Source organism: Salmo trutta, chromosome 16 (genome assembly GCF_901001165.1).
Source record: "Salmo trutta chromosome 16, fSalTru1.1, whole genome shotgun sequence".
In the NCBI taxonomy this organism is placed as follows: Eukaryota; Metazoa; Chordata; class Actinopteri; order Salmoniformes; family Salmonidae; genus Salmo; species Salmo trutta.
The window spans coordinates 14,408,448-14,431,787 of record NC_042972.1 but is presented as its reverse complement, the minus strand read 5'-3'; the positions used below and the strand labels follow the sequence as shown (position 1 = coordinate 14,431,787).

Here is a 23,340-nt window from a genome sequence, read left to right as displayed (position 1 = left end):
ATTAAGACAGCCTCCCGCACCTCTCTGAATCAGAGAGGTTGGGTTAAATGTTGGAGACTGCATTCAATTGAAATCTTTCAGCTGTACAACTGACTAGGTACAATTGAAGTCGGAAGTTTACATACACCTTAGCCAAATACATTTAAACTTAGTTTTTCACAATTCCTGACATTTCCCACATCCTAGTAAAAATGCCCCGTCTTAGGTCAGTTAGGATCACCACCTTATTTTAAGAATGTGAAATGTTAGAATAATAGTAGAGAGAATGATTGATTTCAACTTTTATTTATTTCATCACATTCCCAGTGGGTCAGACATTTACATACACTCAATTAGTATTTGCTATCATTGCCTTTAAATTGTTTAACTTGGGTCAAACGTTTTGGGCAGCTTTCCACAAGCTTCCCACAATAAGTTGGGTGAATTTGGCCCATTCCTTCTGACAGAGCTGGTGTAACTGAATCAGGTTTGTAGGCCTCCATGCTCGCACACGCCTTTTCAGTTCTGCCAACAATTTTTCTATAGGATTGAGATCAGGGCTTTGTGATGGCCACTCCAATACCTTGACTTTGTTGTCCTTAAGCCATTTTGCCACAACTTTGGAAGTATGCTTGGGGTCATTGTCCAATTGGAAGACCCATTTGCGACCAAGCTTTAACTTCCTGACTGATGTCTTGAGATGTTGCTTCAATATATCCACATAATGTTCTTTCCTCATGATGCCATCTATTTTGTGAAGCGCACCAGTCCCTCCTGCAGCAAAGCACCCCCACAACATGATACTGCCACCCCCGTGCTTCACGGTTGGGATGGCATTCTTCGGCTTGCAAGCCTCCCCCTTTTTCCTCCAAACATAACAATGGTCATTATGGCCAAACAGTTGTTTTTTTGTTTCATCAGACCAGAGGACATTTCTCCAAAAGGTATGATCTTTGTCCCCATGTACAGTTGCAGTCCGTAGTCTGGCTTTTTTATGGCGGTTTTGGAGCATTGGCTTCTTCCTTGCTGAGCGGCCTTTCAGGTTATGTCAATATAGGACTCGTTTTACTGTGGATATAGATACTTTGTACCCGTTTCCTCCAGCATCTTCACAATGTCCTTTGCTGTTGTTCTGGGATTGATTTGCACTTTTCTCACCAAAGTACGTTCATCTCTAGGAGACAGAACACTTCTTCCTGAGCAGTATGACGGCTGCGTGATCCCATGGTTTTTATACTTGCGTGCTATTGTTTGTACAGATGAACGTGGTACCTTCAGGCGTTTGGAAATTGCTCCCAAGGATGAACCAGACTTGTGGAGGTCTACATTTTTTTCTGAGGTCTTGGCTGATTTCTTTTGATTTTCCCATGATGTCAAGCAAAGAGGCACTGCGTTTGAAGGTAGGCCTTGAAATACATCCAGAGGTACACCTCCAATTGACTCAAATTATGTCAATTAGCTTATCAGAAGATTCTAAAGACATAACATAATTTTCTGGAATTTTCCAAGCTGTTTAAAGGCACAGTCAACTTAGTGTATGTAAACTTCTGACCCATTGGAATTGTGATACAGTGAATTATAAATGAAATAATCTGTCTGTAAACAATTGTTGTAAAAATTACTTGTGTCATGCACTAAGTAGATGTCCTACCCGACTTGCCAAAACTATAGTTTGTTAACAAGAAATTTGTGGAGTGGTTGAAAAACGAGTTTTAATGACTCCAACCTAAGTGTATGTAAACTTCCGACTTCAACTGTATTTCCCTTTCAGTGTTTGAAGAGACGTCATGAATTAATGTGATTGTATTTAAAATGAACGTTTAGCCTGTGATTTAACATCTAACTGGAAAAATCTAGCTGTAAATAATGAAAGCAATGCAAAATATATATATATAAATAATAGTTTATTATTTACTGTTCTATTTTTCCAGTTAGACGTTGGTTAAATCACAATCATAGGCTAAACATTCATTTTAAATACAATCCCATTTGTCTTGTTTATTTTTTATAAGTAGGCCTAAGTAACAACTAAATAAGGACTAAGGTGCACCAAGCTCAGTGCTCCAACAAGCTTTAAGACAACTAGGCTGTATAGGGCCTACTTGTGTTTACCAGGTCAAACACTATGAATCAAGGCATTGGTTAGGACTCAATCTCGATTCCGGTGGTCTTCTTGGACATGCAAAGTTTCACTGTGAAAATAAGTGATGAAGAAGTGCGCACGGCACTCCTGACCTGAATAAAATGTGAGCACCCACTCCTTCCTCTCACACACCCCGTCTAACGGATTTGAATGTGACAGGAACATGGACGGTGGCGTATTAATATCCATAACCTATCCATGTGATATGTGAGTTCGCCCGTTGGAGCTCTCTCGAAGCCACTCAGAATAAATCCCGTTATGCTGTTCTACCCCCACGTAGCTCTACACCCACTGTTAATGCAAATTCCTTGCAAGCGTCCGAGTTTTGCACAGAGATACAAAGACACTTATAGAGTTAAAATGTTTTGAAATTACGACTATTAGCCAACAGATGTTTGAGAATAGTTGAAGTACTAATTACCTGCAAAAGATAGAATCACAAACATCTCCATGCCAAATAAGACATAGGCTGCAGCACTGCACTCATTCCCGTCGATAGTCTATCATCCTACAACATTATCAACAGCGTATATATAATAGGTTTTATTCAATAATGACTATTGGATACGTTGTGATTATACTGGTCTTACCTGCACGAGACTGTAAGTTCGATTTTCGTCGCAGGTACTGTGGAGTTGAGCGGGTCGAAATCCCCAATTGTGGCCATGGTCAGGCTTTAGATCAGTTCCTCTTCAATGTTAACTTCTCAGCGATGTTCAGCTACTACTCTTGGCCGATATTTTTGTTTGAAAAGATCTTCCCTTCACCTGGAAAAAAGAGACAAAGGCACAAAATAGCTGCGTTTGTTGACAAACGTCTTCAGAGTTGAGCGCGAGGTGCATACCTGTAGGTGAGGCAGGTTGGGCAGCGCTCGAGACATTCCATGCATGGTGTGGTGGTGGAGGAACGCCACAGAACGGAGTGCGCGTCACTGGAAAGCGCTCGAGACATTCCATGCATGGTGTGGTGGTGGAGGAGCGCCACAGAACGGAGTGCGCGTCACTGGAAAGCGCTCGATATTTCTGTTTATCCATCGGCAGGTGGAGGCAGAGACTTTCAGAAGTTGTTGGCAGCAGAATGTTGGGTTTCAAGTTAATGCGGCATTAAAGTGTGTGCTCTATGAAGCTCAACTGTGCATTTGTTTTCTTTTTAAAGAAGATAGTAAATAGGGCTGTGTGTGGATAGGAACTGATAAGTAAATGTATTTTACTTCACTCTAGGTCACCAGTGGAGCTTCCCAGTTCGGAACAGTTAGGACAGAAATGGAGGGGGGGTGGACCACCATAGAAAATGTTTAATCAACATTTAAAAAGTGTTGGCTTGCCACATAGGCTGCTGTCACCAAATGATCAGAACCATATAATTAGATATAATGAATTATATCATTCCTTATAGACTAATCATAATGAATATGATCTCTGTGATTAAAACACTGAGTTTGCAGAGAATGTGAAAATCAGAACAGGCAGCAGAGCCAATCTATAGCCAGTGGCCTGTTTCTCTGCACATCTTTTAAAGTCTAAAATATAGGACCAATGATTCAGGGTAGAAATGATTGTATATACAAACAAACCTTTGTTTCTTCTTTATTCATAATTACCACCTGCAGATCAATTCACCTTTCTCAATGTAGCCTCACCGGCGACAATTAAAGAGCAATTTAAAAACTAACAAACATGATAAAAGAAAAACATGTCAATCTATTGACAAAGAAAATATAACTAAAATGAGTGTGCAATGAAGCATTTCAGTAAAATCAAGAAGGGTACAAAAAAAAAACATACTAAAAGTACTATATTCAACTAGTTTTAATTAGTTGGGGAAATGACATGCAAAAACATGGATGAGTTGAACAATCTCTTGAGGTGCTTGTGTAATTCTAATAAGTGCCCAGTGTGAAGTGAGTGGTATGTATCAACTGTAAACGATCTAGGGTCTCTAGGGCTGGCGGGCTGCCTATAACCACCAACAGGGACCTATAGGAATAGAACCAAGTGCTACCAATGTATCCTACCATGGACATATTCAATATCTCTCTGGTATGATAAATCATATCAGAGTTGATTACTACAGGATGTGATGGTAGTAAAATAATTAAATTCATAAAAAATAAAAATGTCTCAAATTCAGGTGGGAGGAAGGACCAATGGCTTCCTTTGATTTTAAAGGATTGGACAAGTGAAAGCAATCAGGTAAGCTTCCAATGAAGTCTGGGTTTGGACAGTCTAGGCCGACGAATTTGTTCTTAACTGACTTTCCTAGTTAAATAAAGGTTCAATAAAAAATAAAAACTACTGTTGGAAGATTGAATGAGACAGAGAATGGACAATTGAAGTATACCCAGATGTACAATATTGCATCAGTCCGCACACTGGTTGACAAGTGAGAGTACTCTAGAAAAGGTAACATCTGCACCAATATCCTTAAATCTTAACACTACCCCTTAACAGCTCTGTCATACCGATTGACAGAAAGATCTCATCCTAACAGACTTTACAGAATACTCTTCATTATGATAAATTGCCATTGACAAATGTGATTGAACAAAGACTGAACAAATATGAATCATTTTGCATTCAAGTTATTGATAGAGGGGAAAAGCCACTAGATTGCAGTTTGCGGTTCCACTGACCGAAACTACTTATGCGCTTTAAATCATAGTAGCTAGCGGGTATTTGTTTCGTTGTGGATTCTAAAAGAGTATTTTTTTAAACAACTCAAGCCGTATAAGAATCTCTTCCAGTGCTCCAGGTGAAAAGGCACAACAAAAGGTCCTGAGGTACAGTACAGCAGCCGTCAAAACCATTTGGCATCGCAATCAAGCTAAACAAATCCCAGTAAGTGCTGCCTAATGCCGCACTCACGTCTTGTCGAAAACTCGGGACCTTCGAGTAAAAATGAATGTAAATAATTTGCGTAGAGCTTCATACTGGTTAATTCTGATACTTCAAGTGGAAAACCCAAGAATCATCTTTCTACAACGAATCAGCAAGTTGTACATTTCAGAGTCTACGACATGACGTGAACGAGGCATTAAACTATTCTATCTTAACGCAATGACGCCACAACACTGCCATTGGACCACATAATCGCTACCGGCCTTGTGGTCGCTTTCCAGGCCGAATACATTGCAGTAATGCTGCAACTCATAGTTGCGTGCCACGTCATCGATTTAGCAGTCGGGCATCAGATTTTCTTAATCATATGACGTGATTAGATATGTTAAACACATATCCAGTCGTGATGTGAACTGGCAAGCAACAGCAACGTAGTCGGCCTGTAACGGGCCAAAGTCTCACCTTCCTGATCTGAAAGGCTTGTTTCGGATCTCAAAGAGGAACTGAGAACATGGAGAGGATAGACAGGGAGAGATCACTGTTCAGTGGCAGCGAACTGATCCAGTCCACTGGCTCATGCAGCAATAAGAGAGCTTTTACTAGGCCATTAATGAAGCGTTCAAGTGCTATAAGTTATCAGAATCTTCTAGTTCCGAGTTGGACATTTCAATTGAAAGACCCTCCAAGTCGCAATTACAAGCGGGAAACTGAGTTGAGACGTTTCACCACGGACTAAGCTTTTACCTTTTCAACCAAAAGATGGCAACAAATCCATTTTTTGACTATTACAACCTTGTCAATATGGTTAATGTAGCTAGTCTGACAATATTGTCAATGTTAAGCAAGCCAGCTGACTTTATTATTAACAATGTTAGGGCCTCTTTATACTACACTACTTTGAGGACAAACTAGGTCCAGAAGAGATACTTGTGTAACGAGACGGATCTAGATTCAAAACTTTTAACGAGATGTCTCCCACACTACCTCCTGGGGCTTAAGTCACAGAGAGGTCATGTTCCAGGCTGACTACATTGCAGTCATGCTGCTCGCATTGACCAGTGGTTCTGTGCCATGTCTTTGACTGCACAGTCAGGTTTCAGATCGCTAGATCTGATGCAGTAAGTTGATATGTTTAACACCTATCCAGGTTTTGCGAGCCGACTGCAATGTAGTCGGTCTGGAACGCAGCCACAAAGTACATAAAACGATAAAGGCTGATAGCAGGGTGGCTCGGAGCCATCATGTCGCACAACAGAGAGAAATAAAGTTGAGAGATGAAGTGACTGAGCATACGAATAGCTGTCAGAAGTGGCCTCAAATCTAAACCTTGTGAAGGACTTTTAAAGAACTTTCAACGCAGCCAACTAATAGGTCTGGCTTCTGGTATGTGGTCTGAAGCCCAGGTAATGATGGTGTAACCTGCCACAACCGTAGGAGTCAGCATGACAGCACAAACAGGTCTGGGACCAGTCTAATGATGGTGTGTATGTGCACATACTGAAGACCGTGTGAAAATGTTTTGTATGGCGACAACGCAACATTTCTTTGTTTAAATGTCTGCACATGAAAGTGACTTAACAGACCTAAAAAGTCAAATGATTAAAAACGAGTAACCAATTCAAAAATAGGCTGATAGGATTCAACATATTCAATTCTACAGAATTAAGCTACATCCAGCTTGATATGACTTTTCTATGCCAAATTTGGTTCTAAAAAGAAACAGCATGTTTCTATTGCCCTGACACACTTAGCTAGTGCTGTTTGTATGACAACCACAGTACTCACTACAATTATATATTTAACGCTTCCTTCTGATTCGGCACTGAATAGCAGATTTTTTGAGTGTTCGGCCACTAAAGAGAAGTGTGGCGTCCTCGATTTAGGACGGATCGGCACGTTAAATCCCAAATAATTACTTTAAAATCATAAAAGATATAACTCCACATAATATGCTTTGAATCCTCTGCATGTAACAAGTCAATGTTACTCTGACCACACTCATAGCACCGAATCCCTAAGAAAAATGCTCCATATGTTAAAGTACAATTGTCATCTGTCTCTTATTGATAGTGTGGCTGACATTGCCATCCCCGAGACACTCCCTGAATCGACAAAAAAATGTGTGGCAAACAAAAAAGGAATAACTCCAGAGAGAAAGTTGGAAATGCATGAATAAAAAAATATATATTTTTAAAAGAGAAATTAAAGAACAAAATAAACCCTGGGTATGTAACGTTCGATATGTGTATATATATAAAAAAAAAAATGAACTAAAAACATGTTTAATCCAACAAATATAAAAGGACGCTTCAACCCCTGAATAGAGTAGAGAAGTTTGGCACTTTTTATTTTTATTAGAGTCCATACGAGATGTATCTTCCCCCGATGGAGATGAATGCGGATTGTGGACCGCAATTCAATAGGACGGGATTTAGTGGGAGGGAGGGGGGGGGGGGTGGTCAGGGCCCATATTCACAAAGAGCCTCACCGTAGGAGTGCTGATCTAGAATCAGGCCTTCCTGTCCATATGATCTAACAGGAAAAACTGATCCTACTTCAGCATTCCTACTCTGAGACACTTTATGAATACAATGATTATGGGCCCAGAGTTCACATTTGGGGTGGGGAGACCTGACCCTAGATCAGACGATGCTGTTGGTGCCCCGGAGGCCCACGCCACGGGCAAACTGCTCCAGGAGGCCTGAGATGGCGCCGGAGGGGCTGGGCGCGCTGGACTTGAGGCCCACGGTGGAGCTGTAGGCAGCCAGGAACACCTCCCTCACCGTCTCCAGACGAGCCTGACGCTCTGAGGGGGACGGGCAACTGGGAGAGCGAGACAGGGAGGGTAGAGAGGGAGAGAAGAGAGGGGCAGAGAGAGAAGGGACAGGCGTGAGAGAGAAGGGGGAGAGAGGGGGAGAGAAGGGGGGGTAGAGAGAAGAGTGAATTTAAGGAAGAGGAGATGAGGAGAGAGAAAAATAGCAGGAAATGGGCGAGAGAAGGGCACAAGAAGACAGGAATAAGAAGAGAAGCGAGAACCCATCTTTTAGTTCTGAAAGAGGGACACAGTGTACATGGAAATTCACAATCAGAGAGCGCATGCTGTCTGGCTGGCTGTCTCTCCTCGTCCCTCTCTCTCTCCCCTCGTTCTCCCTTCAAATCAAGACGGATAGATGTTATTTGTCTATGCCGCCTGCGAGCGTTGTTCGGGACACTCAATTTATCAGCCAGATCAAGTTGAAATGGAAATGTGTCCCCCCTTTGGAAAGAGAAGAAGTCTGGAAAACGAAGAGACAGACGGAAAATAAACTCCCTCCCTCTTCCCTTCCAGTTGTACTTATTCCTCCGGGACGAAGAATGATGAGGAAAAAACGTTCAGTTCCCTTGTCTGAAAAGTACACGAGCACAAACGTGCACACTGCTCAGACTATCAGTGTGTACAGTGTTTATGGACTGTCTAAACAGTCTGCTGAACACTGTTGTGCATGTGTACACACACACACACACACACACACACACACACACACACACACACACACACACACACACTCTGCCCAACACACTCTTTTTGTGCTTTGTCACTTAAACACACACCAACACACTCTATCCAACCCTGCAGGTGTGTGCCACAGACACAAACACAACACACAAACACCCCTCACTGAGCCCTGTACCTCTGCCTCCTCTCTCACATAGGAACGGAACAGGTACAGGAGGAGGTGAATAAATAAGGAAGAAAGGGAGGGACGAGAAGAGGTAGAGAGAGAGAGAGAAGAGTGCTATTCCGGAGAGTTAGAGGTGTGCATGGCTGCATTCCAATTCTCTAGCATTCTGCTGAAGTGTACACTCCCCCTCGTGGATTTAAAAACAATGGACTGGTGTGAGGAATACGGTGGAAACTCCCTTCAGCTATGCACCAATCCAATGCTTTTAAACATACCGGGGGAAGTGAGCGACTGCACACACTGTCGGGAGAAGGGGTGAGAATCGGAACGTGATCTGAGGGTGCGTCCCAAAGGGCACCCTATTCCCTATAAAGTGCACTACTTTAGACCCTATTCCCTATATAGTGCACTACTTTAGACCCTATTCCCTATATAGTGCACTACTTTAGACCTGAACCCTAACCCTGGCAATATAGGGGATCGGTGCCATTTGGGGACGCAGCCCGTAGACTCACATGCGTCCACTGGGCCCCTCGTCCTGGAAGATAAAGGGGAGGGGAAAGTCGTTGGTGGCGGTGGGGATTGGCAGGAACTGTCCGCGGTCGTGGATGGAGCCGCAGCCCGACACAATCTGCCAGCTGCCGTAGTCCGCGGAGAGGGAGGAGCCTGAGCGGGCGTACTCTGCCGCCAGCCTGGCCACAGTAGAAAGAGGAGAGGTGGGGAGAGAAGGGGGAAGGAGGGAGGGGAGAGAGAGAGGGGGGGGGCATGAGGAGAGAGTAGAGACAGGAGGATGGGGAGAGAGGGAGTGGTGAGAGGGGGGATGGGGAGAGGGAGAAGAAGAAGGAGGAGAAACAAAGAGAGTGGAAGTAAAAGGCAACGTGAAAGAGAGAGGGAGGGAAAAATAAGGAAATGAAATGGGGAGAGAGGAGAGAGTGTCCAGGGGTCATGGGCAAGTTGCGAGGGTCTCAGTTAAAGGGCAATGAGCTGTAGAGGTCAGTGGTGGGGTGTCATGGCTCAGGGTTGTGACCTCCGTGGCAAAGGTTAATGGTCAAATGCAACTCTAGCTTTGCTTTAAAGGACAACACTCAATTAAATTCAACCCAATAGAATGTTATTTATCCCCTCAAGGATTAACAAGGCAAGTCAACATGCATAGAAAAACGTCGCATGGACATTACACATACTGAATACACTAATTTTAGTGGAATAATTGGAGATTGAGTCAAATACCAAAACATACACCTTCCATTTTCATGCAAATTGAAAATGACCAAGGAGCTTGAGTAAGAGGAGCTGCACTAATACACCGGTGAGACACACAGAGACACACGTAAGTATCCAGATCTCCTCTTTACAAAGCAGGGTATTATTAAGCAGCACTGAGAGATCAACTGCCACACATGCACTACTGAAGAGCTAGAATACAGGTCTGCTCTGTCTCTCCATTAGAAAACACTGCCTCACCACAATGTCTCATGGACATGTGTGCCTCGACCCTGAGCGTCTGGCCTGGGACAACCCCCTTTTTCCCTCTGCAGATCGTCATACACTTGGGTTAGATTTTAAAATGTAACATGCAGCTATTCATTCACCTTTCATGCAGTTGCAGTCAATCCATTTACAAAGACAGGCAGACAGCCAGCCAGACAGGTAGCTAAAACATGGCATCCCTCTCATCATTGTGGTTGGAACCCATAAACTGATGGACTGTGCTTGGTCTAGCAATTAACGCTGTCTGAAGCACATACAGTTGAAGTCGGAAGTTTACATACACTTAGGTTGGAGTCATTAAAAATAGTTTTTCAACCACTCCACAAATTTCTTGTTAACAAACTATAGTTTTGGCAAGTCGGGTAGGACATCTACTTTGTGCATGACACAAGTAATTTTTCCAACAATTGTTTACAGATTATTTCACTTATAATTCACTGTATCACAATTCCAGTGGGTCAGAAGTTTACATACACTAAGTTGACTGTGCCTTTAAACAGCTTGGAAAATTCCAGAAAATTATGTCATGGCTTTAGAAGCTTGGTTCATCCTTGGGAGCAATTTCCAAACGCCCGAAGGTACCATGTTCATCTGTACAAACAATAGCACGCAAATATAAACACCATGGCACCATGCAGCAGTCATACCGCTCAGGAAGGAGATGCGTTCTGTCTCCTAGAGATGAACGTACTTTGGTGCGAAAAGTGCAAATCAATCCCAGAACAGCAAAGGACCTTGTGAAGAGGCTGGAGGAAGCAGGTACAAAAGTATCTATATCCACAGTAAAACGAGTCCTATATTGACATAACCTGAAAGGCCGCTCAACAAGGAAGAAGCCACTGCTCCAAAACCTCCATAAAAAAAGCCAGACTACGATTTGCAACTGCACATGGGGACAAGGATAGTACTTTTTGGAGAAATGTCCTCTGGTCTGATGAAACAAAAATAGAACTGTTTGGCCATAATGACCATCGTTATGTTTGGAGGAAAAAGGGGGAGGCTTGCAAGCCGAAGAACACCATCCCAACCGTGAAGCACGGGTGTGGCAGCATCATGTCGTGGGGGTGCTTTGCTTCAGGAGGGACTGGTGCAATTCACAAAATAGATGGCATCATGAGGTAAGAAAATTATGTGGACATATTTAAGCAACATCTCAAGGCATCAGTCAGGAAGTTAAAGCTTGGTCGCAAATGGGTTTTCCAAATGGACAATGACTCCAACCATACTTCCAAAGTTTTGGCAAAATGGCTTAAGGACAACAAAGTCAAGGTATTGGAGTGGCCATCACAAAGCCCTGACCTCACTCCTACAGAAAATTTGTGGGCAGAACTGAAAAAGTGTGTGCAAGCAAGGAGGCCTACAAACCTGACTCAGTTACACCAGCTCTGTCAGGAGGAATGGGCCAAAACTCACCCAACTTATTGTGGGAAGCTTGTGGAAAGCTACCCGAAACGTTTGACCCAAGTTAAACAATTTAAAGGCAATGCTACCAAATACACTCAAATAGTATGTAAACGTCTGACCCACTGGGAATGTGATGAAAGAAATAAAAGCGGAAATAAATCACTTCTATTATTCTGACATTTCACATTCATAAAATAAAGTGGTGATCCTAACTGACATAAGACAGGGAATTTTTACTAGGATTAAATGTCAGGAATTGTGAAAAACTGAGTTTAAATGTATTTGGCTAAGGTGTATGTAAACTTCCGACTCCAACAGTATACACAGAATCCCGGCCCCATGCTGCACCTCTATTTCTGTTTCCACACTCATTTCATACCATCACCTTCTGAATTGACTGAAAATAAATCTTTAAAAAAAAACTAAAAAAAAACGACTGACTTCTAAGTGAAGGCTTACCTTCTCCCGGGCACAGACATAGGACTGCTGCCGGCGCGCGTGAAACCCGGCTCTGATTGGTTGGAGGAGGAAGAGCTGGAGGACTTGGCTTCTTGACTGAGGGGGTGGGCCAGCCGCTCCTGCAGGGGGTTGGGCCGGTTCCACAGCACTGTCTGTGGGGACGAGTTCTGTCCCTTCCTCCTGGGAGGCCATAAAAAAGGAGCGTTAGGTTTGACGTTATCTTACCCTTCATTTGGTATTACTTTTAGGCAAGTTGGCTGAGAACACATTCTCTCCATAGAAGTTAGAACCATACTGGACTTGGATGAATCCGATGGAAGGAAGACTTGTCAACATGACACGTCATGTTGGAAGGCAGACACAAAGCGTCTGCTAACTACATGATTTTATTAAGATAATTATTTTTATACTAACGTTTCGGGTCACACCAATAGACAGACGGAGAGGGGGAGGAGAACTCACCAGCTGGAGGCTGCCAGGGGCTGGCCAGAAAACAGGTCCACGGCATCGTTGGTGAGGTAGGTGGCTCCGCCTACGTCCTCCGTGATCAGTGAGAAGTCACTGCTCAGACTGGTCACGCTGCCCCGGTCCCTGGACTCTGCACCAATCACACGGGAGACACGGGTTTAGCGGATAGGCCATCAGACCAATCACAGAGGAGAGACTAGTTGTAGGGGAGGTACTAATTAAAAACACACTGGAAGTTGCCAATTGTGACATTTTGGCAGGTATGTTGTCTGTATGTTGGTTCATGTATACGTTTGATATTGAAGAATTTTGTGTCTCATGAAACCACAAACATTCTTAGTCAAACAATACATGCCTTTTGCCATAGATATGGACAATAGTTCTGTCGTTTTAGGGGATCCCATTTGGCTCGGGGAATCACAACATGACATCTAATGGTCAGAGACGTCATAGTAGGTGACAGCCTGTAGTCAAACCCAGCCTCAATAGTTTACATGGAGGCAAACAGGTCTGTGAACGCAACAGTCGATATCAACAAACATAATCATTATGAAATGAGGTGGGTGGAAGCTGCGTTCACAAACTGGACATCTGGTGAATTGTTGCCAGTAGCTGTAAATGCAGCTCCGTTCAAAACTCTCATCTCGAGGGGACAAGACATAAAAGCTCATCATGTTAAATCAGAACTGTAGCACAGTGGGAATTCATACCATGGCTTTTCTAAAGTTTCTTCACAATCGCACCACTGTACAAACCTCTATCCTCATGTAACATATAATAATGAACTATCTAAAGTTCTCATTATTATGGCACACCATCCTCATTAGCAGCGATACTAATTATCCTACCACACGTCTTGTGCTCCTTATAGAACACATCACTGCACTCTATACCGCTCTGTAAACTGGTCATCTCTGTATACCCGTCGCAAGACCCACTGGTTGAAGCTTATTTATTCCCTACATTTTTAGGCCTCACTCCCCCCTATCTGAGAAATCTACTGCAGCTCTCATCCTCCACATACAACACCCGTTCTGCCAGTCACATTCTGTTAAAGGTCCCCAAAGCACACACATCCCTGGGTCGCTCCTCTTTTCAGTTCGCTGCAGCTAGTGACTGGAACGAGCTGCAACAAACACTCAAACTGGACAGTTTTATCTCAATCTCTTCATTCAAAGAATCATGGACACACTTACTGACAGTTGTGGCTGCTTTGCATGATGTATTGTTGTCTCTACCTTCTTGCCCTTTGCGCCATGTTTTATGCTGCAACCATGTTGTGTTGCTGCCACGCTGTGGTGTCATGTGTTGCTGCCTTGCTATGTTGTTGTCTTTAGGTCTCTTTTTATGTAGTGTTCTCTCTTGTTGTGGTGTGTTTTGTCCTATATTTTTTATTTTTTTTAAATCCCAGCCCCTGTCCCCGCAGGAGGCCTTTTGCCTTTTGGTAGGCCGTCATTGTAAATAAGAATTTGCCTAGTTAAATAAAAGAAAAAGTAAAAAAGAAAACATGTTTAATGAGCCACAGACTACCAAGTACATGTAGGTACTGTGATGTCATAAAATATTATGTAATGGATAATCAACGAGGGGCTAGAAGTTCTATGGAACATAATGCCTGACGTGGAAGGTGTGTGCTACGACGCACTAGCGGAGAGCGTGAATTATCTCCCTATAATGCACAGCAATATTCAATGGCTATGAATATCATTTTTACATGTTCTATATTTGAGCTGCTTTTGAAAGCAAAAGATGATTTAAAAATATTATTGCCATTATTTAATTAGATTTTCATCGCATGCTAAGAGGACTGATGGTTTGGATAGCTAAGCTAGGAAGTCAGTCAGTTTGGTTACCAAGGCAACTACTGTAGCTATGTAGTAAACTTGCTAGCTACTTCAGTGCATTTCTAGTGACAAATGTGTTTAAATTAGAGTCATTGCATAAGCGGGACAATCAACTTGGGGCTCTATGTGTTCTCTGGAAAATAATGCAACTCTGTGGAAGGTTAGTCGTGGCACACACCTTTCACATCATGTATTATTTTCCATAGAATACATAGGTCCTTGTTGATTATCCCTTTCATATAACAGGGATTTTCTGCCATTGAAATCCTTGCGCGGGTCGCCTAACCGTTTTTTTCAGGTCGCCTAAGTCCAAACTGTAAAACTAAATTATAATATGGTATGGAAAAACGTTTTCAGTGTCAAATGTAATGATTAAAGCCAGATATAAAATACATAGAAAAGATAATGGACCTATATATTTATAGTATATTTTTTATAGTATAATCTTTGAGAACTAACAATCACCAAAATAAAAGTTAGACACTCAGGGAGAATTGAAAATTCCCCAAAACAATTAATTTAGCAGTATATATTTTGTTATTATGTTCGAGAAAAATAACACAGGATTAGCCATGGCAAATGCATAAAATTGCATGAAATAAGCTTTAAAAATGCAAAACAATGGGCCCAACACCTAAGCCCCCTTTTGATCCAGAAAATAAACTGTTGCAAATCAAGAGCGCTTGGGACTACAAGGTTCAATCTGCAAAAATATGATTGAGATAACTGGCTTTTAAGTTCCGAACCCTCATTGGTTTGAATGGTGTCAGCAATTTTTTTTCTAACAACATAAATTGTGGTATTTAGAGTACTACATGGCTAGAGAACATTGAACAGAACAAGGCTATGTCAATAACTCAATTTTGGCAAAAACGCTGATAGAACCTTAGTCCAAAGCTCTCGAAATGTCTCCAGGGAAACAACTTACTCAACTGGCAGAGGTCGTCCACTGTGAAATCAGTGTCTTTGAAATGAGAGTTTTTCCTTCTGTGGAAACTGGAGAGAAAAAGGGATGCTGAAACAATACACACACAGAGAGACAGAGAGAGACAGAGAGAGGAGAGAAAAAGTGAAAGAGAGAGCGAGCGAGCGAGCGATCAAAGAACACAGAGAGGAGGGGGGAAAAAACTAAAACTAAAAATCTGTTTTGTCACAGTGGGAATCCGACCATGAAATAATAGCATTATTGCCCTGAGTGGCTGTACACTTACAACTCTCCTGTTGAAACATTTAAAAGAGTGGCTTCAGGGCATTGTACACTGAGTGTACAGACTGAATGACAATGTATGCGTCCCCGAAATGGCACCCTATTCCCTATATAGTGCACCACTTTTGACCAGGGCCAATAGTGCTTTGGTAATGGTAGTGCACTATATAATGACTAGGGTTTCCATTTCAGGGACGGACAATGTTTTATAAAAGTGCATTTACATTTCAAACGTCTCTGTTGTTCCTTGACATTTCACTCACCTCGGTTTCTTCATGGCAGAGAACTTCTCTGAGACAATGTGCTTCAAAAAATTGAAGCAAAAAAAGAAAATCTGCCAGGAGGAATAGAAGGAGTTTAGTGTTGGAGATTCATTAAATACGTGACAAAATACTGCCCCCTAGTTTTGAAAAACATCCCCAAACACCTCACTTTAGTTGAAAATTGGAACATACTCAGTGAATAGTTACAGTCGTCTGGTATATCAGTTTCATAAAATGTATCAGACAAAGCTGTACTCTTATCTTTACAAGCCATTCAATCTACTTTGGTGCAGTAAATTCCTAAAAACTAACTCAAGAGGTTGGCAACATTGTTTGAACTTGGGGGCAAGAACCATATTAACTAAATAGAAAAATGTATAATCAATGTTTTAATATTCCACACACACGCCATTGCATTGATATTGTGTTAGAGTATCACTGACCTCCTCTCCTTTGCTGAGGCGATCAGGTAGCATATGACTGTAGGAAACACAGACCAGCTCGGTGACAATTATTGCCGAATCCATCAAAAGAATCTAGCTAAGAACCCTTTACTACATATGATTATGAGCCACCATCCCCAACAAACCTATTTAACTCCTTCATACTTTTTCAATTCCTTTTCCTTTCTATTCAGTGTACAGTTTTCTCCATGCTCCTGGTAACAATGTAGGTGTGCCAGTTATACTTTTACAATTGATATACTTATTTGATCAAACAGTATAAATCTTAAGATCAAAGTGAAAATGGAGACTGCAAAGCAAAAAAGAGGATACAGTTTAGAACTCATTGTTTACAAAAGTATACCAATAACCAATTGACCCATCATCCCTCCGATCATCTCTGATCTCCGGCTTTGAACCCGAGTAAGTCAAGTTACCTTTCACATTTAAAGGTGAAACGAACCAACTCTCAATGGGAGTTTAAAGTTAGACTCAGCGAGATGACGTTGCCACAAGCATCACGGCAGATATTGCGATGGGTACGATGCAAGACTTCGCTCTCACACAGTCACACTAAGTCTTGCGCATGAGCACGGGTTCGCTTCACGCTGCAGAAAGGTTTAGCCTTGCGCTTCAACACTCTTAGTTGTTGTGGAAAATGACCCACTATGCAGTTTACTTCTTGCATCTAAATCATATCGCTGAGTCTACCTTTAAGTGATGGAGAGATTACACAAATCAATACAGACCACCACATCATAAACCCGACAGTTGAAAAAAATGCCCAATGATGATGGATCGTAGGAAGGAAGAATGGAAGATGTGAGTGTGTACTATTCTTGGTCGGTCCCATCCCTCCTCCTTGAAAGCAGTCCCAGGAGTTTGGACAAGAATAATTACTCTATTGGGCTAACTGGAGGGCGGCCGTTTTCTTTTTGACTCCATTTGATGAGTTAAACATTGGAGAGATGCACAGCGGTAATTATGAAGGAAAGCCTCGAGGGAGGTAGAGAGAGGCAGGGAAAGAGAGAGAGACGAGCAGTCCATTGTGAGGTCAACGTGAATCCTTACCCAAAGAGGAACCAGTCGTAGGCGATGGTCAGATAGAGGATTTCAGCCGGCTCCAGACTGGCGTGGACGGCACCGTCCTAGAAAAAAATACATTCAAGAATGCAAATTAGCCTCAACGGGTACCACATGGTGGCATTGGCATGGTCGTTGGATTAGGAGCTAGCCGCTATCCTGTCTATTTTTAATTCCGTTTGTAAGACATACCATGCATGATAGATGTAGTGAAAAGTGTCAGGTACAAATCCCTGGGTTCAAATACTATTTTGAAATCATTTCAAATACTTTAAGAGGCAATCAGCAATTGCTACATTGATATTTGGGACATCCATTATATGATATGTACCCATTGAAGAATATAACTTATAAATGCCTCATGAGCTTAGTTTAACTGTCGTACCCCATCAGAGGCCAAAATGTAAGCTGGTTTTACTTCAATATTTCTAAACAAAGTAAAATGTATACAAAACAATGCATAGCCTGAAAACATGGTTAAAACAACAATGATGATATCATGGATGGTCAGTCCTTACATCAGTCCTGTCATTGAATTTGAGAGTGATTACATTTCTCTAGCCCTATCCTTCAGCTTTTTACAGAGACAGTGACAGAGAAAAGCTTTGTTATTGTTTCAACCACTGATTGGCCCTTTAAGCTGGGCTTGATTGAGGTTCCCTGGTTTAATGGAACAGCTCCCAATCTGCCAAACCCCGCCCACCTGACACTTTGGGCAAGCTAAAGCAAACGCTGAAAGTATTTAACAGATTTCAAATAGTATTTGAAATATGATGCATATTTATTTATATGGCTGTAATGGAAATTATATGATTAAAGGTTTGACTAAATGATTTCACTCAGAAACCCTATAACCTGTTGAAATGTATTGGAAATAAGGCTATAATAATGGGTTAAAAACTATATTCCAATACTGTGTGTGAGCAAGACACTGTAACCACTTCAAAATGAGCAGGGCAGAGTTGATAAGACGACCTTGGGAAAGGAACAGGAGAAGAGGCCTCCTTAAGTTAGGGAGAGAAACAACGGCCTGGGAACAGTTAGGCTGGCAAAAGATAAGGAGACAGGTGGTCTGGGTACTGTGGGAAAATACAGCCGCCTAAAGCTGGGTGGAGTTCTCTACTGATGTAAGTGTGTGTGTGTGTGTGTGTGTGTGTGTGTGTGTGTGTGTGTGTGTGAATATAAAAGTCTTTGTACATTGTAAGGATTTTCAGAGCTCTCATAAATAAACGTTTTGACCATTGTGGGCTGGTTCTCCGTCTGCTTCATTTAACCAGAATCTTACACACTCTGGGGGGCAGACTGAGTAGTTTAATTGAAGTTCGGTTTAAGAACATTGATAACTTAATTCCCGTAACAATGGCCAAACATAATATTACATTTGAAATAAATGCAGACACTGAATATTAAATCTGGTGATTAAGCGGTGAGTCTTGAATCTGAATTCCATTTGCGTGTAAATATAGAAAATTGGAGGGGCATTGGGGTCAAAGCTGATGAATTCATTGTGGGATTACAAAACATTCATTTTGAAGAAGTGCCTTTGGAATTTAATTACAAAATGGATACCTGGTTGGCGGAGGTAGAGAGGTAGAGAGAGAGAGATGTATAATCGTATTTACCGTATACCGGGTTATTTGGAAATAGCCAGGGGATGGTTTTTCAATACCGTTGAAACTATTTATTGTAAGTTATTTTAATACATTTGGATATTTTTTGCTACTTTTTATGTAAATATCTGCAGTCAACTTGTGCAATACATTAGGAGATAAAGCAGATTGCGTTCTTCATTTCACCTGCCACATTTTTCATTATGAAGAGTACAGGTAGTAACCAGTGACCTGGTGTTAGTTTACAAGCACACACACAATGTGCTAAATGCTCTGCAGTTGTGCATTTGGTTAGCTAATTTAGTAGCAAAAGTATGTGAACATTTTATTCCAAAATCAGGGGCATTAATATAGAGTTGGTCCCCGCTTTGCTGCTATAACAGCCTCCACTCTTCTGGGAAGGCTTTCCACTAGATGTTGGAACATTGCTGAGTGGACTTCCATTCAGCCACAAGAGCATTAGGCCAGGCTCGCAGTCGGTGTTCCAATTCATACCAAAGGTGTTCAATGGGGTTGAGGTCAGGGCTCTGTGCAGGCCAGTCAAGTTCTTCCCCACCGATAGACAAAGCATTGTTGAAGGACCTCGCTTTGTGCACGGGGGCATTGTCATGCTGAAACAGGAAAGGGCCTTCCACTAACTGTTGCCACATAGTTAGAAGCACAGAATCATCTACAATGTCATTGGACGCTGTCGTGTTAAGATTTACACAAGCATTTTGCGACACTCGCAATAACATCTGCTAACCATGTGTATGTGACCAATAAAATGTGATTTCCCTTCACTGGAACTTAGGGGCCAAGCCCGAACCATAAAAAACTACCCCAGACCATTATTCCTCCTCCACCAAACTTTACAGTTGGCACTATGCATTGGGGCAGGCAGCGTTCTCCTGGCATCTGCCAAACCTAGATTTGTTGGCATTGCATATGGTAATCTTAGGCTTGTGTGCAGCTGCTCTGCCATGGAAACCCTTTCATGAAGCTCTCAATGAACAGTTCTTGTGCTGACATTGCTTCCAGAGGCAGTTTGGAACTTGGCTTGAGTGTTGCAGCCGAGGACAGATGATTTTTACGCGCTTCAGCAGTCGGCGGTGCCATTCTGTGAGCTTGTGGCCGAGCCGTACAAGTGACTTGTTGGAAAGGTGGCATCCTACGACAGTGCCACGTTGAAAGTCACTGAGGTCTTCAGTAAGGCCATTCTACTGTCAATGTTTGTCTATGGAGATTGATTGGCTGTGTGTTCGATTTTATACACCTGTCAGCAACGGGTGTGGCTGAAATAGCGGAATCCAAGTGGTTAGCTTCTTTCAAAATCAAGCTTTGCATGCCAGAAAGCAGAGAATCTCCTCCTGGATCATGAGCCTTACTGTGTAATATTTGTTTTGAGGGTACAGAAAACTGTGAGTAGCATTTTGTTGGTTACTTGTATACTTTTATGAGCTGGGATGACTGTCCTGAAAATAGTTTAAGTCAGAGACTATAAAATGTTCACAATGCGATCGTTAGCATTTAATTAGCATTCCCTATGGGATTGTACATGTACTTGTTAGCATTGCTAACCTTCGGATTACACAGGCTCAGTGGGTTTTGAAACTAGCGCCCCTTGTGATCAATGCCGGTATTACCAAATACCCTGGCACAAGGTCGGTATGAAGGCCGCCCAAGCCTAGGAGAGAAAAATAGAAAGAGAAACAGATGGACAGGAATAAAAGAGAGATAAGAGGAGAACACTTACTGCCCACAGCGAGAGACGCAGGAGGGACACAAAGAGAGGTGTCCGGTCCCAACCGGATATGCAGTGCACGAGGAGACCGCTCTCGTCTACAGGAAGCAAACCCAATCACAACCAAATCAGAACCACTTAAGAAATGAAGGATTGACACAAGGTTTTATAAAGATTAGGAAGTGATGAGGAATAAAGCCCATGAACAAGACAAGTAGTTCAACATCTCAGAGACCCTCACTGGACCCTTTGAGATATGAGATGGGACTTGACCAGTCTTTTCTAGGTCAATTTACTCCCTGAAAGAAATAAATTGGTTACAGCCCCCAAGGAGCCAGACACCCCCAAGGAGCCAGACACCCCCAAGGAGCCAGACACCCCCAAGGAGCCAGACACCCCACCCACACCAGACCCAAGGAGCTGTAACCAACACACGCACGCAAGACACACCCACACACACCAGACACACACACGACCCCCCCCCACGCCCCCCACATACACCAGACCCCATCACACACCAGACACACCATACCCAGCCCCACAACAGACCCCCCCCCCACACGCACCAGACCCCGCCACACACCCACACACCAGACCCCCACAACCCACACACACACAAGACCCCCCCCACACACACACACACAACCCCCACACACACCAGACCCCCCCACACACGCACACCAGACCCCCCAAACACACACACCAGACACACACAAATAAGACCCCCCTAACCCACCAGACCCACACATACACCAGACCCACTCACTCACACACCAGACCCACTCACTCACACACACCAGACCCACTCACTCACACACACCAGACCCACTCACACACACACCAGACCCACTCACACACCAGACCCACTCACACACTGACCGTCGCTGTTGATGATGTGAAGCAACAGCTTCAGGTAGTTCTGGGTCTGCTGGACCAGGTCCCAAGACTGAAACAGAAGAACAAAGAGTTTCAACATGTTCTCACCTGGGGTGCACTAACGTTCAGGCAGACATGTGGTATAAGGAATCACGTCAGCGGTATTCATGACATGTCTATCTGCAACGTTCCACAACATTTGCCTAGTGAAGGTGGCCCTGGTGTGGGGACTACATCGCTTATAACCTAAACATATGCATTTAAACTAGGGCTGTCAAATGATTAAAAAAATACTTATTTCAGAATTTGCTCTAATTGAGCTGTAATTTAATATTTTTTATACAAAAATCATTAATATTCTTGTAATGTCTTGATTTTGTCCAAAGTAACAGCTAGCCAAATGAGGTATACTGATAAAGCACACTTTCTGTAACCTCAGTGTCAACTTGTTTTAACATCACATTGTTGTTCTTAGCTGTATAGAGGATGTATAAATGCTGTATTTGGGATGTTTTCAGACAACGCTTTCAATGTAATTAACCACAGTAATACATTTTTTAAAAGTATGATAAAATTACAAAACGTTGACTTGAGTTACCAGATTAGGTCTAACAGACCGAATTTAAACCGTTTTTAGATTATATTTCACTTTCCTAAAAAAAAAAAAAAAAATCTACTAATCAGCAAAATCTGAAAACAATGGAACAATGGACATATACAAAAGAACTTAATGAATATCAAGACAACATGAGAAATGATTAGCCAGAAAACAGATGCAGCTTCATAACAAACCTACAGAGGTCACTGTGAGACCACTAATATCAGGAAAGACTCAATCACAGTTCGCTGAAGTATTGAATACAGTACAATTATGGTCATATAGGGAAAATAGTAGATGCACCTGATATTCAGGTATTAGTAGACATACCTGATATTTACTCCAGTCTATATTCAAGTTCTTGGTAAAGCACACAGGGATTGTCAAAGGAGCATCCACAAAATCCTGTTGATGAAGGTTAACAATAAAACAGTGTTTTGAGATCTGAGCTCGTATTCAAAAAGCGTGATAGAGTGCTGATCTAGGATCCGTTTTGTCTTTGAGATCACAATGAATAAGATAAATGGACAGGGGGGCCCGGATCCTACATCAGTAGTCCTACAGTGAGGTAAAAAAGTATTTGATCCCCTGCTGATTTTGTACGTTTGCCCACTGACAAAGAAATGATCAGTCTATAATTTTAATGGTAGGTTTATTTGAACAGTGAGAGACAGAATAACAACAAAGAAAATCCAGAAAAAAGCATGACAAAAATGTTATAAATTGATTTGCATTTTAATGAGGGAAATAAGTATTTGACCCCCCTGCAAAACAAGACGCATTCTCACTTCAAGACGCATTGTCAATACAAGCCCTGAGAATAGCTAATCTGGATGGATAGATATGATGAATCTCAGAGATTGTGTGTGTGCGTCAAACACAATACCTGATTCCAGTTGAATACTAGTCCCTCAGCGGTGTAGTCTCTATCTTTGTAGTCCTTAAAGAACTCACACCCTGGAGACACAGAGAGGGGTTGTTTTCATTGGACAGCAAACAGAAGAAAAAAGACAAACAGGGAGGATCCAATAAGAAGCGCTTGTTTCCGGTTTCAGTTGAAAACCGTGTACACTAACGAATACAGCCCTGGTGTTGTGGTAAAAAAATGCTATGCATAGAGAAGAGTACAGCTCTCTCTCTGGGGAAGAGTGTAGCTATAACAATAAGGATGTTGAAATGCATTGTAAGGCTTACCAACTGCCTTTCTGTTGTCTATGTAACTACTGTACATAAACTGTGTGGAAACCTGC

At 42.3% G+C, this 23,340-nt stretch overlaps 2 protein-coding genes across 5 annotated transcripts in view; both read right to left on the bottom strand.

Annotated features, from left to right (window-relative positions):
* LOC115150143 (copine-9) overlaps nt 1-3,602 on the bottom strand; it is a 138,597-nt gene extending 134,995 nt beyond the window's left edge. For both annotated transcript variants that reach the window (XM_029693107.1, XM_029693108.1), the window contains exons 1-2: nt 2,967-3,602; nt 2,713-2,889 (exon numbers count right to left, since the gene is read on the bottom strand). In XM_029693107.1, the coding sequence (XP_029548967.1) occupies nt 2,713-2,789 (77 nt within the window). In that variant the 5' untranslated portion in view covers nt 2,790-2,889; nt 2,967-3,602. The remainder of the gene's footprint in view (nt 1-2,712; nt 2,890-2,966) is intronic.
* Nucleotides 3,603-3,696: 94 nt separating this feature from the next.
* The window catches only part of LOC115150142 (myotubularin-related protein 14), a 34,163-nt gene continuing 14,519 nt past the window's right edge, over nt 3,697-23,340 (bottom strand). For 2 of the 3 annotated variants that reach the window (XM_029693104.1, XM_029693105.1), the window contains exons 8-19: nt 22,977-23,047; nt 22,421-22,495; nt 21,496-21,562; nt 20,629-20,714; nt 17,272-17,348; nt 16,201-16,237; nt 15,758-15,828; nt 15,216-15,283; nt 12,438-12,573; nt 11,976-12,155; nt 9,137-9,313; nt 3,697-7,782 (exon numbers count right to left, since the gene is read on the bottom strand). In XM_029693104.1, coding sequence (XP_029548964.1) covers nt 7,602-7,782; nt 9,137-9,313; nt 11,976-12,155; nt 12,438-12,573; nt 15,216-15,283; nt 15,758-15,828; nt 16,201-16,237; nt 17,272-17,348; nt 20,629-20,714; nt 21,496-21,562; nt 22,421-22,495; nt 22,977-23,047 — 1,226 coding nt within the window. In that variant the 3' untranslated portion in view covers nt 3,697-7,601. The remainder of the gene's footprint in view (nt 7,783-9,136; nt 9,314-11,975; nt 12,156-12,437; nt 12,574-15,215; nt 15,284-15,757; nt 15,829-16,200; nt 16,238-17,271; nt 17,349-20,628; nt 20,715-21,495; nt 21,563-22,420; nt 22,496-22,976; nt 23,048-23,340) is intronic. The other variant, XM_029693106.1, reaches the window with a different exon arrangement.